Genomic DNA, 13,754 nt, shown 5'->3' with positions numbered 1-13,754 from the left:
AGTGCCAGCTGCTGGTCAGGGTCGGGGGGAGATCCCAGAGTGTGGCCTGGCAGGGCTATTTATTCTACTGGTGGCATTGCCCACGGGCAGAGAACAGCAAATTGGTGCTTTCACAAATGGGGGCTAAACGCAGACCAAGCCCCCTTTTCTCCTCCTCCACCCCATTCCTGCTCTGTCCACATCCTCTCATCCTTCTCCACTGAACACTTCCTGCCACACTTGTTACTGTCATAATTACTCATACTTAAGAACATTTAACATTTTACAAATAAAAAAGTATGGAATTGATTATCATATATTTATGTACAATTTTTTTTCTCAGTTAAACATAAGATTCTATAATTCAGCCTGCACAGAAGTTAATTTTAGAAAAAACAACAACACAACAACCTGTGTACTTTCCATCTGGCTGTGACCAAATGCCATACTTAAAAAAATGCCCAGCTATGCATAATGAGACCTCGCACCTCAGGGACATGACTCCTGTGGGTCACATCTGCAAGACGGCACACTCAAATGCAAGCAGACATTCATCTCCAGCAACTCCTGGATAAAACACCAACATGAGCCTGAGACAGATCTTCCCAAAGGCACACAGAGATTCCATGTCAATGAGACTGTGAATTAACCATACCTCTGTGTCACTGAGCTTACATGATTTTATTTGAAGTGATTTTTATTGATCTTTAGAGAGAGGAAGAGGAAGGGAGACAGAAATATCAATGTGAGACCACAGCACTGTTCAGCTCCCTCCTGCACACCCTACACTGGGGATGGAGCCACCACCTGGGTGTGTAGAACCAGCAGCCTTTCTGTTGCATGGAACAACCCCAACCAATGGAGCCCCTGGCCAGGGCTGAGCTTCATTAGTTGAGAGTTTTAAAACTTATTTTTTATTTAATGTATATATTTTAATTTTAAAACATATTTAAATGATATATGGACAAGTCTATGTTAGTCTATTACCGGTAACTTCACAACTTTAAAACATATTTTTCAAAATACATATATTCATTAAAAAAAAGCCACAAGAAAATTCTAACAAAATAACAATGGCAATCTCTGGATTATGGCTAATAGGTGACTTTAACATTTTCTTTAACCTTTTTCCCTTTAAAGTTTTATAATTGATATTGATTTATTTTATAACAAAAATAAAAGCACTTTTTAAAGTAAAACATAGGCAATACAAAGTAATTAATGTTTAGTGATACACATTATTATTGAGCCAGAAGCTTTTGTTTGCTTCTCAAGTCTTGGCTATTAGTTCCAGATTATTACCTTGAGCAAGCTGTTAAATTCATATATTCTCTTTCCTTCTACATGTGACAGAGGTGAGGCAATCTATCTCAGAGTTAAAAAATAATAATAACAGTAATCTCTCAGTTCCGTTTCCAAAGGTGGTAGGAGCTGATCACATATCATGGATATTTGCCTTATTCTGCAGCCAAATCATGTCCTTGATTTTGGTGAAGTATGGTCCAGGGGCAATGTGCATCAGACTCTCTGGGAGTACTTAGTAAACATGCATGTACTGAATTAAAGATTTTAGGGCAGGGAAGTCTATATGCTTAGCAAGAATCCCCACAGGTCAATATATTAATTACATCCTATATAATAAAAGGCTAATATGCAAATAGACCTAACAGTGGAACAACCAACCAGTTGCTATAACATGCATTGACCACCACGGGCTGCATGAAATATGATGGGCGTTGGCTGTGGCAGGATGGTGGAGCAGGTGAGCGGGGACACCAGACCAAGACGGGGTGCTGGTTGCTGTCATTGGGGCGAGCCTCTGGTGGTTACTGAAAAGTCTCTGCTCCTGCACGCCACAGTCCTGCCCAGTGCTTGCACCCACTGCCAGCACCGGAGCTGCCATTCATGCCCACTGCCAGCGCTAGCCCAGCTTGCACCTGGAGCCAGCACTGGAGCCTGTACTCACATCCGCTGCCAGTGCCTGGTTTTTTTTTCCATAAGCAAGTGTGAGCAGTGGCTGCTGTCCCTGATCACTCCTGAGGGTTTCCCCACCTCCCCCTGCTCTGAGGGGCAATCCTGGCAACAGCCACTGCTCTCACCCACTGTGGTGCCAGCCCCAATTGCTCCACTCTATAGCAAGTGCCAGTGGGGCCAGCGCCATCAGTGTGTGGGAGCTGAGGCTGCAGGGGCGGGGCTGCCAGCAGTGGCGGGAGGGGCCAGGTGGGGGCTCAGAGGGTGGGCTGAGTCCTGCCCCTGTGCCTACTGCAGTCTCACAGCCCATAGTTCCTTTCAAGGTGCACAAATTCATGCACTGGACCTCTACCTGAGTTAATAACTAGGATCCACAGAAAACCCTACCTAGTACTGTTCAGGCTGTTTAGCATTTTAGTTAACCAAAACCTTCAAAAGAAAACAGCATCATAATTTATTTATAAAGCTGGGGAGAAGCAGCTAGTATATATGTATATTGCAGATAACGAATTATGGAAATTCAATGAAATGGCAATCAATCCCATGAAGCTAGCATTTTCTGCAGAAAAAGATGTGGCCTTTGTATTCAGATGGGCAAATTGCTAAGTGTCCTTAATCACCATTTTTGAAAAGGTTTGCTTGCATGTCTACCTGTGATTTTTGCATTCTGTTGTCACCAATTTTACTGCCTCATAAAGGACAGTGACTATGTCTTATTTCTCTGCATTTCCCCAGAGCCTTGCTGCAAAGGAGCCTGGGGCTGGAGGACTCAGTGAATCTCAATAGCTCCCTGGCTCCTGTTTCACTGCATGGCTCTGCTGGTTCTCCAAACGAGGCTGGGATCCCCAAACCGTGGATGTGGCCATTATCACACTCCCAATGGAGAATGCACTCGCCGTGCTATGTTTCTGGGAAATTATTACATCAAATTGTGGCTTTGTGGAATTATTTTTCAAAATAAAGTAGTGATCAGACAGTTTCTAAACCTATGAACCAACTGACTCTGACTAGGTCCCTCTGCACTTTAGAACAAAAAGGCACCATAAATAAAATCTCCAGAAAAAAAAACAAATATCCCAAATTGATTTGGCTCAGTGAATAGAGCATCAGCCTATGGACTCAAGGGTCCCAGGTTCGATTCTGGTCAAGGGCATGTACCTTGGTTGCAGGCACATCCCCAGTAGGGTGTGTGCAGGAGGCAGCTGATGGATATTTCTCTCTCATTGATGTTTCTAACTCTCTCTTCCTCTCCCTTCCTTTCTGTAAAAAATCAATACAATATATTTTAAAAAGAAAAAAAAATAGCTCACTTTCCTCTTCCCTTAGGCATCTATGGATAACTGGTCTGACTGCTTGTTCCAATACACAGGGATGTGCCTAATCCTCACCGCTCTGAGAGGTAGCAAGTGCTATTCATTCGATGTTCTGCAGCGAAGCTCAGGAAGAATGCCGACTCCTGGTCCTCAGGGCCAGGCACTGACCAGCCCTTCCTACCACCTGAGCCCAGCTTCCTGTAAGTGCTGAGTTTTGGTTTTTGGTTGGTTGGTTGTTTTCATGTGCTTTCTGGTTTTGAGTTCTAAGACAGAAAATATCCATGACAAGTTCTATGGGAAATGCTTGGTAATTAAGTCTTGGTTTTGGTAGAACATGAAGACTATTAATAAGTTTTCTTCTCTCATGAAAATAACCCAGCTGCTAATTCTATCATTTACTAAAATTCCATTTCCCGGGAACGTGGTCTTTTCTTTGCAAGGGAGTCACTAGCCACGGAGCCCCCTGGGCCATGAGCCCTCGCCCAGCAGATGGAGCTGACCGAGGGCCGCACCTCACCTGTGACGTTGCAGTGCACACGGAGAGCTCCCAGCGGCCCGCTGCCATCTGGGTCAATGTGGAAGAAGCCCGCCGTATTCCCTCGGTGCCTGTACACCTCGCAGGATCGCTCGTAGAGGGCTGGGGAGACACAAAGGCAGCAGGGAAGAGAAGTTGCAGGGCTCTGCATATTCCTTAGATGCATCAGTGACTTCTACTTCTGCAGACTGTTAATGTGGACTTCCTTCCTTCCCCTATAACCTCCACTTCCCTTCGAGTCTTAACAAACCAACATCCCCATACTTGATGGAGTCCCCCCCTCCATTCACCTTACCAGTCACGCTTTTTACCAGCTAGGAAGTCACCCCCTCCTAGTGCCCCCCTCCCTGGACTATGACCTTCTGGGTGCCGATGGGTGTGTCCCTCCTAGATGCCTGCATAGTGTGTTGAGCTAGGAGGACCAGTGACAACATGTGAGAGTGGTGTGAGTGTTGTTGGCAGACGTTCCATCATCTGGCAGAGTGCCACCTTCACAGTAGGAGTTTGATCAATGAATGAAAAACCGAATGGACACATACAGTCATGACTTTATACTAATAAAGTAAAATGGTGCTATCTTATTAACATCTGCCAAGAACTCAACTCGGTGACTGATGTATAGTAGGTGCCCAATCAAGTTTATTTTAACTTGCCGAAACCGGTCTCATCGATGTTTCTAGCTCTCTATCTCTCTCCTTTCCTCTCTGTAAAAAATCAATTAAAAAAAAAGTTTATTTTAACTTAATAAGCATTTACCGAGTCCTTAGCATATGTCAAAAGTGTTCGCCACTAGACGACAGAACATGAAGGCGATCAGCCTGGGCCTTATGAAGCTCCCAGCCTCGTTGCTGCCTCAAAGGTCTGTCTGTGTTCAGAGAGAGGCAGGCACAGGGCCCCGAGATAGACTACCTTGACCAGATGGGAGAAACATAGAAATCTCATTACACCAACATAAATGAAGCTGGGAGGGTGTGAATGAGGCATCTGCTGCCTTATGCAGGAGAATGCAGGAAGTTCCCCGATGCTTTAGACAAAATGGTATAACTCTGAGCAGCAGGTACACATCCAACCGTGTCATCATCCCATGCTTAAAAGACAGTGGGTCCCAAAAGCCTTAAAGATAAAGCACCAGATCTTCACCTTTGTCAATGTGGCCCTGTGACGAATGTCCTGTCCTAGGAAAATAAAGCTGCAGTTTGTCATGATCAAGCATGAGGGGTGCCTCAAATAATTCATTACTGATAAAATTCTAAATCTTGAGAGGGTTTGAGCGTTTATAAATTAGAGTGAATTCAAGGTTATCTTTGCACTCATGGACTTCTCTCTTGCATCCATATACACTTTCTGAACTGGGGAATAAATGAGAGAGTTATAGTTCCACTCTACATACTGACCATAATATACAGCTGGTTTCTCTTTCCGCAAACCTAGTAACACTTTGGGTATGTGTCTCGTGTGTGGAAGTCATCTCTAGGTGTGGTGTCTCTCCCCAGCCACTCCCAAACTTCCAACATACCAAACCTGTGAATGGGTTGCTGCTGTCTCACCCAGGCATTTTGGGGGGTTACACAAGGATTAAGAACAGAAGCCATTGCTGAAGCCGGTTTGGCTCAGTGGTAGAGCGTCGGTCTGCGGACTGAAAGGTCCCAGGTTCGATTCCGGTCAAGGGCATGTACCTTGGTTGGGGGCACATCCTCGTTAGGGGGTGCGCAAGAGGCAGCTGGTCGATGTTTCTCTCTCATCTACGTTTCTAGCTCTCTATCTCTCTCTCCCTTCCTCTCTGTGAAAAATCAATAAAATATATTTAAAAAAAAAAAAAAAAAAAAAAAAAAAGAACAGAAGCCATGGGCCCAACGGGTGTGTATGGCTCAGTTGGTTGAACATTTGCCCATACACCAGGAAATCACTATTCAATTCCTGGTCAGGACACTTGCCTGAGTTGTGGGCTCCATCCCTGTAAGAGAAGCTGATTGATATTTCCCTTTCATCAATGTTTCTATCTCTCTCTCTCCCTTCCTCTCCCTGAAATCAATAAAAAAAAACATTTTTTTAAAAGAGCTCGAACACTGGAGTTAAAGTGGATCGTTTTGCATCACAGGGCTACCACTTACACCTATTGGAGGTTGGAAAAGCCAATTCACCTGTAGGCAACCACTAAGCTAGCTCATTCTATCCTCACCTCTTGGTATTCATTTCTTGCTCATGAATTCATGCCCTCCCTTGAGTGTGGGCTAGACTTATGGATGTTTCTCTAAGACAATATGACAAAAGGGATAAATGTCATTTCCAAGACTTGATTATGGAAAGACAGTGGCTCCTACCTTGGGTGATCCTGGATCACTCACTCTGGGGAACCGCTATGCAGAGGCGGCCCTGAGGAAAGGCCCACATGAGTGAGCATGGACCCTCAGGAGATGTGCCATGGGAGCGGTCCCTGATGCAGAGCTACAAGCCAAACCCTGCAAAGGCTGCAACTCTCGCTGACACTTATGTGTAGCCTGGTGAGAGGCCCAGCCAGAACCATGCAGTTTACTAGTAAGTTGCTCAAGGACCCAGAGAAACTATAAAGTGGTGGAGTATTATGCTAAGTGAAATAAGCCAGTCAGAGAAGATAAATATCTCATAATCTCACTCATCTATGGGAAATAATGAACAACATAAACTGATAAACAAAAACAGATCCAGAGATAGGGAAGCATCTATCAGACTGTCAGGCCTCGGAGGGAGGGTAGGGGAGAGGAGGGGTAGGCAGATGATATCAACCAAAGAACTTGTATGCATGCATATAAGCCTAACCAGTGGACACAGATAACATGGGGGTGAGTGGTGGTGGGTGGTTTTGGGAAGGTAATGGGGGGATGAGGACAAATATGTAATACCTTAATCAATAAAGAAATTAAAATGCAAAAAGTATGTACGATGATGCATAAAAAAAGTGGCGGTGTCTGTTGCTACATTTTGCTGTGATTCATGGTGCAACAATAGATAGCTAATGAACTCTCAAAGCACCAGTTTTCTCATGTGGAATAGGTATAAATGTATCTAGGTACAATGTAGTGAGGATTCAAAGAGATAATCCACCGACAGCACCTCACACAGTGCTTGGCACATAGAAAATTCATGATATATATGGTAATCACTATTGCTATTATTATTGCATTGTTTAATGAAATGTTTCCTCTTTTTGGTAAGGTTTTTACTTGACATTTTTAGTGATGACAAGCCTTGTGGGTTTTAGATCATGAATCACAAGGCTTGTTATGAAGGACTTATAGACCCAACCGTCCTTCTGTGCAGAGATGTCGGCCTTTAATTCCTAGTTCATTAGGGTTAGTTTAAGCTTTTTGCTATTTCAATTGTGACATTTTAAGGTCCATAGAGTTTTTATTCTTATAATAGAGTTATATTCTTCCCTCTGAACATTTCCTTTTTAATATTATGCAATTCTTGATTCATTAATGCAATATATCTCTAATATCTGTGAAAATATTAATTATAACATAGTTTCTTTGACATTTTCATCTCTTTAAAACACACTATTTCCCCGGGATTGTGGGTGTGTCTTTCATGTTAGACTCTCTTCTGCAATGCCAGGTCCTCTTCTGTAGTCCTCTCATATTAACAGTAGTCTAAATTACTGATTGCTGCAAGCAAATATGGGTAGTCTGTCCTCCAAGGACTGCCCTGTAGTATTACCTGGATGGACCACATCTTGGGAAATCCCCATGTTAGTGTCTTCAGTGCTTTCTCTTGGTGTTGTTAGGTTCTATAATTTAGAGGGTCTTTGACATGTGATGTGGAAGGTGGAAGTGACACCGCACACACATTTATTTTATGATTGGAAAGTCAGTGCAGGGCATGAGGTACTATTATAGTTACACATGTTGTCACTTAGCGGCAGACCTCAGTTGTTAATGTACATTGGCCACGCCATGCCAGCTGCTGCTCCAGATGGGCCATCTCTCCCTCCAGCTTCCCTGACTCCCAGCCATGTAAGTGTTTAGATCTCTATGATCACCCCATCACTAAAGTTGAAAGATTGGTTGTGGTTAAGACTCAAGGTGCTTCTCTGATCAGCTGCAGGCTGAGCCATATAAGGAAATTTATATCATTCACTACTGTTTATGTGAAACTTTAGAAGGAAGTGAAAGTAATACATATGTTGAGTCCACCCACACTTCCAAGAAGTATAACCCCACTACCTATAAGCTACATTGCTCCTCCTGTACTGCTGGCCTCACACACTGCAAAAGAAGTGAATACAAATTTATTGATGCCCTCCAGACTTCTCAGTAACTTTAGCTAGGCTCTCAGAAACTAAATGAAAAATACATAGTTTTTGACCTCAGGTAATTAATGGTCTTGAAGTTTACCAAAATTAACCCCAATACAAATAGAAAAATATTAAAAGACCAATTTCTATAAAATAAATAAAAACTATTTAAAAGTCTCCTCTATAACAAGACATTAGAATCATAAGGTATCTATTAAAGTGTAGATTATTATAATGCTACTTATACCTCTCCAAAGCATAGGGGGGAAATAAATCTTTCAAATAGTTATTCAGAGTGAGTGATGTAGTAGGCAGCTAGACAGAGATGGGCAGAATAGGAACAATAGGCTAGATACAGAAGGTCGCCCAGGGCCTAGCAGTGGTTAATTGGTGACCTTTTATCCCCTAGTGGTCAGCAAACTGAGGCTCAAGAGCCACATGCTGCTCTTTGGCCCATTAAATGTGGCTCTTCCACAAAATACCAGGGCCTGGGTGAGTCTATTTTAAAGAAGTGGCATTAGAAAAAGTTTAAGTTTAAAAATTTGGCTCTCAAAAGAAATTTCAATCATTGTACTATTCATATTTAGCTCTGTTGACTAATGAGTTTGCCGACCACTGGCCTAGCATATCAGCTGGTGATGTGGTTTATACCCTCCCCTGAGCTTTCCTTTCCTGGCAGGTCACTAGTCACGTGGTAGACCCCTAAGAGGAGAAACAAGAGGCCAGAGAAGAGCATCATATGACTCCCATAGAAGGCCTTGATGACCACTTTAATGGCCTTTCATGACTACTTCCTTTAATCATTAAACCCTCAAGACAATGAGGTCTGATCCACACCACATCATCTTAGAAGTAGAGCCTTTGACCCCAGAGAACAGAGACAGAGTTTTGGTCAAACTGGAGAAAATATCTAAGCCTCAGTTGTGTTTTAGCTCTAGACCTAGAGAAGCAGCAAAATCAGACAGAGCAATGCTATGGCTGACATCAGGATCTGATGCAATGACCAATAACCCTCTCCTAGTGCTGACCAATCAGTAGAGACCATGACCTTGAAAGGACACACCTGGACAGCTGATGAATATTCTATTGAAATCCTCTCCTGAAAATTGCTGCCTTTAGAAAATAGATACAACACCTTATGACAAAGAACCTAGTGCACTCTTTCTTTCTCTCTCTCTCTCTCTCTCTCTCTCTCTCTCTCTCTCTCTCTCTCGCTTTGGAACAAGCTGCACCTTTCCCTCCTTCCTTCCCTCAGACGTACTTTCTTTGCCTTTCTCCTAAGCCCCTAGGGCCCTTCTTTTGCCTCTGCAATATATTTCCTAAGTCCATGCAGCACAGCTGGCTGGCTCAGTTCTTTCTAAATAAACTCTCACTTTTATTTGATTTCTTGGTTCTGAATTCTTTTCTCAGTTGAACTCAAGGATTGAGTTCTAATATTCTGGTGCCATTCACCATTATCAATAAGCCGAAAGGTGATCCCCAAATACAGCCAAGACTACACCAATAAAGAAAACTTCAGATTCACTTGTGAATATCACTAAAAACTTACATAATCAGCAGTTAATGCCAAATAGTATATTTTAAAAAGACATAAAGGCCAAGTGGGGGGTTTAATCCAAAAATGCAAGAGAGGTTCAAAATTATCGTCTATCTATCTATCAATCTATCTATCTATCTATCTATCTATCTATCATCTATCTATCTATCTATCATCTATCCATCATCTATTTAGATATATGGAGAACAATTAAATTATCATCTCCACTCGTTTAAAAAAACATTCTATGTGTTATACAAGTTCTGGCTTGGCATCGGAGGCCACTCTAGGACAACCATCAGTTTTCCTGCTGGAAGAAGATGCCCAAGGAGGAAAAATAAAAGAAGCTTTGTAAGTGGCAAGATTTGTCTCCCTTACAAACAGTGAGTGCTAGTGCTGATGGGAAGGCCTGGCATTATGGGCACACAAAGATCTGTGCCACTAATGAAAAGGACACTGATGGACATATTAACATTCTTTAGAACAGATTTTTAAATTAATATAAGCAGATATAAAATGTAGCCAGACAGGGCAGTTAAATCAGTGTTTTCATATTTAAGGAAAATAGTCCGAATCTAGTCCTGGCAGCTAATTTATTGCCTAAGGTACAATTTAAAATGTCCTTGTGAAGCCCATTCTCATTAAAAATAATGATAGTATTCGACAGCAAAATAGTTTTATTTAGACTCACCTTTTCAAGTACCAAGGTCAGAGCTATGGTTTTTCTGCCTCACCACTTACATTCGTATTGTAAGACTATAGGCATAGATATAAAACGTAGATGACAAGTAAATAGTACTTTTAAGGCTTTAAAAATGTTTCCGTCTGATTTCCTTCCTTGTTCTCATGTCCCCAGAAATCTAATATTTACCAAGTGACTGCATATTTAGTTATAGATGTACATAGGTCTATAGACATAAATAAGATCAAATTATTTCTATAAATAAATGCTTGAGAATCTTTTTTGCATTTAATAGCTACTTAATGTAATTTATCAAACTCCTTGTGCAGTAGGTTTGCCTTGGCCTGGTTTTAATTAGGAAAAAAAAATGTTAAAACTGATGAGATTTCTGAAATTAGCTAAAAAATGTCAAGGGATTCAAGTAGAAAATAGATATTTTGATGTCCCAATCTGCACATAGTTGGTACAGGCTGAAAATAGACATAGATTCTGTAACATTTTCACTGCTTAACTAGAGGTTAGTGGTGGCAGAAGCAGGCTAGTGGTTGGTAAAGGCTGGGATGGGAGTGAGATGGGTGTGTGGCTATTAAAGGACAACACAAGAAGTGCTTGTGATGGAATGTTCTGCATCTTGATTAAGGTGCTGATTACACAAAACTACACATAATAAACTTGCACAGAACCATGCACACTCACTCACTCACACACTCCCCTACATACATGCACACATGGGAGTGCATGTCAAATGGAACATTCTGAAAAAGCTTTGTGCATTTTACCAATGTCATTTTCCTGGTTTTGATGATATACAACAGTTATACATGATGTTACCATTGGAGAAACCGAGTAAAGGGTATATATGATCTCACGATACAATTTTTTTTTTCAATTTGCAATGAATTATTTCAAAATAAAAGCTTTATAAAAAGGGAAAGATGAGCCAACAACTCCACTTCCAGATAGCTACTATATTGAAATAAAAACAATGTTCCCATTGAATTCTGTGCATGAATGTCCATGGGAACATCATTCACAACAGCTCTACAATGGAAACAATCCAAATGCCTATCAACTGATGTGTGGTAAACAAAGGTGATATTTGCATATGGGAAATATCCTTTGAGCCGGAGAGGATGAAGTGCTGATGTGCCCCATGACACATACCGATAGATCCTGAATCCTGAGGACATTATGTCAGGGCAGTGGTTGGCAAACTCATTAGTCAACAGAGCCAAATATCAACAGTACAATGGTTGAAATTTCTTTTGAGAGCCATTTTTTTTTTTAAAACCTAAATTTCTTCTAACACCACTTCTTCAAAATAGACTCTCAAAGGCCGTGGTATTTTGTGGAAGAGCCACATTCAAGGGGCCAAAGAGCCAGATGTGGCTCTTGAGCTGCAGTTTGCCAGACCATGATGTTAGGGGAAAGAAACCAGTCACAAAGGTCATATATAGGATGGCTCCCTTTAGGTGAAATGTCCATATGTTCAGACAGACAGTGTCCCATGGCTGCCAGGGGCTAGGGTAGGGGTTGAGGGGTTGGTCATCAGGAGTGAGGAATTACTGCTAAAGTGTACGGGGGTTCTTCCCGGGGTAGTCATGATTGTACATACAACTGTGTGAATATACTAGAAACAACGACCTTCTACCTCTTAAATGGGTGAAATTTATTATGTGAATTATATTTCCATAAAGCTGAACCAAGCTGGGGGCAGGGATTAGGTCATGGGACAGGTCCCAGAAGGTGCTCCGGATTCCTCCAGGACTGAGTGCCCAGCACCTGGGGCCCTGTCCTTTGGCTCACGGTGTTCATAGAGCAGCAGGCCTGTCAGCTTACCTCTGGTGCATCCCAAAGCAAAGTGGTATGCCTGTGTCCATATTCACCTCCCTCCCAAACCATACCAATATTCCATTTTCTTCTCTAGAACCCATAACACTTTCAGTGAAACAAAGATAAAATGAAGCAACAGTTGCTAAATAGAGATTGAAAATCTTGTCTTTAATATGCCTGTTTATATATTCTGTCATCCTTACCCGGTGATCCAATGAATGAACCTATAAAATGGACAGTGATGACCCCCAATAATGTGTTGTATTTAAAGTAGAAGTATGCACACATCCTTAATATGACCTTCCTCATGCCCCTTGTGCATGTGCAGTCAGGCCAGGTTATGGAGTGCATGGAAGGAAGTGGGGAATCTTCTGCCGTGTGCTCCGAAGGCCAGCCGCCACTGGGGCCCTGAGCATACAGGATACATGGATCCAGGGACTCTGTTCTGACTCAGAACCTCTGCACATGAGGCTGTAGTCACTGAGTTTTAACAAATCTCCGTGATTCTCTTGCAATTTAAAACCTAAGAAGCCTTGTTCTAAATAAATGTTGACAGCCACACCCATTAAATAGTGACATTTATCAAGAGCTTTTTACCATTTTGTCATTTGTGGATTCCACACATAAACAAAAAAGACTGAGTGCATGTACGAGGTCCTTCAGGGACTGATCAGATTTGTACCTCATCCCGTCCCTATGCTGGGTTTAGAGGCAGGAGCTAGGGATCCGTAGGTGAATAAGACATTGCTCCACTCTCCAAAGGTAATTCAGGTTCAGGAGGAGGTTAAATTCTACTTTTCACTAATCTGATGACTTTTTTGAAATTGGCTCTTGAATATTTCTGTATTTTCAGAGGCTAGCCTCATGTCCTGTATGTGTTCAATACAGGACAGATGCTGAATTTGGAGGGGTCCTGGGAAGGCCACATGCATCCTTGGCAGAGGCGCCCTCCTGAGAGACTGGAGAGACTGGGGCAGAAACAAGTGCAGGACCCTTGCCGCCCCAAGGGAGCGGAGCACTCAACCAGGCAGGCCCAGGAGTCAGGGCGGGCTCCGCATGCTGAACCTGAAGACCAGGGTCCTGTAGCTCACCGACAGCTCCATCTGTCTGGGCATCGTACTTGATAAGAATTAATTAGGCCTCAATTAAAGAGAAATAGGCAGACATGCTATTTTCTGATGAAGGAAATACTTGTTTACAAGTTGATTTAATACCATGTAAAGTCTAAGCCTTACCTATATCTATCATTGCCATCCAAAATACATTTCAAACTACACAGACTCCTTAACTGCAGGCTTTTACACGTGAAGAGGCATAATAAGGGGGAGAGGGGTGGCTTGGGAACAGTAATGGAGATGGTGTCACCCTAAGTCCGTGGATCCAGGATTGAAAGCGCCATTGGTGAGTGGAGCTTCCCGGTGCGGAGCTCCAACCCCATTGTTTCAGTGACACACTGGTCCAGGAGGCCCCTCTGCGGCCTGTCCACTGCCCTCTCTGCTGCCCTCTCTGCTGCCCCTGGGAGGGCCACACATCGGCCAGTGGATCCACATCACCATGGAGCGTCCCTGCTTGTTTTATGGGAGTCAGCCTTCACTTCCATTGACTGGCTGCCTCCTGCACGTCGCCTACTG

General features: G+C 42.7%; 1 protein-coding gene across 1 annotated transcript in view; it reads right to left on the bottom strand.

The window, feature by feature from the left end:
- The window catches only part of CNTNAP5 (contactin associated protein family member 5), a 777,193-nt gene that overhangs the window by 263,930 nt on the left and 499,509 nt on the right, over positions 1-13,754 (bottom strand). Inside the window, exon 12 of the mRNA XM_084892213.1 lies at positions 3,781-3,900. Coding sequence (XP_084748339.1) covers positions 3,781-3,900 — 120 coding nt within the window. The remainder of the gene's footprint in view (positions 1-3,780; positions 3,901-13,754) is intronic.

This window comes from Pipistrellus hanaki (assembly GCF_964339955.1).
Source record: "Pipistrellus hanaki genome assembly, chromosome: 8".
Classification (NCBI taxonomy): Eukaryota; Metazoa; Chordata; class Mammalia; order Chiroptera; family Vespertilionidae; genus Pipistrellus; species Pipistrellus hanaki.
The sequence above is the reverse complement of the archived record's forward strand: the minus strand, read 5'-3'. Positions and strand labels throughout refer to the sequence as shown.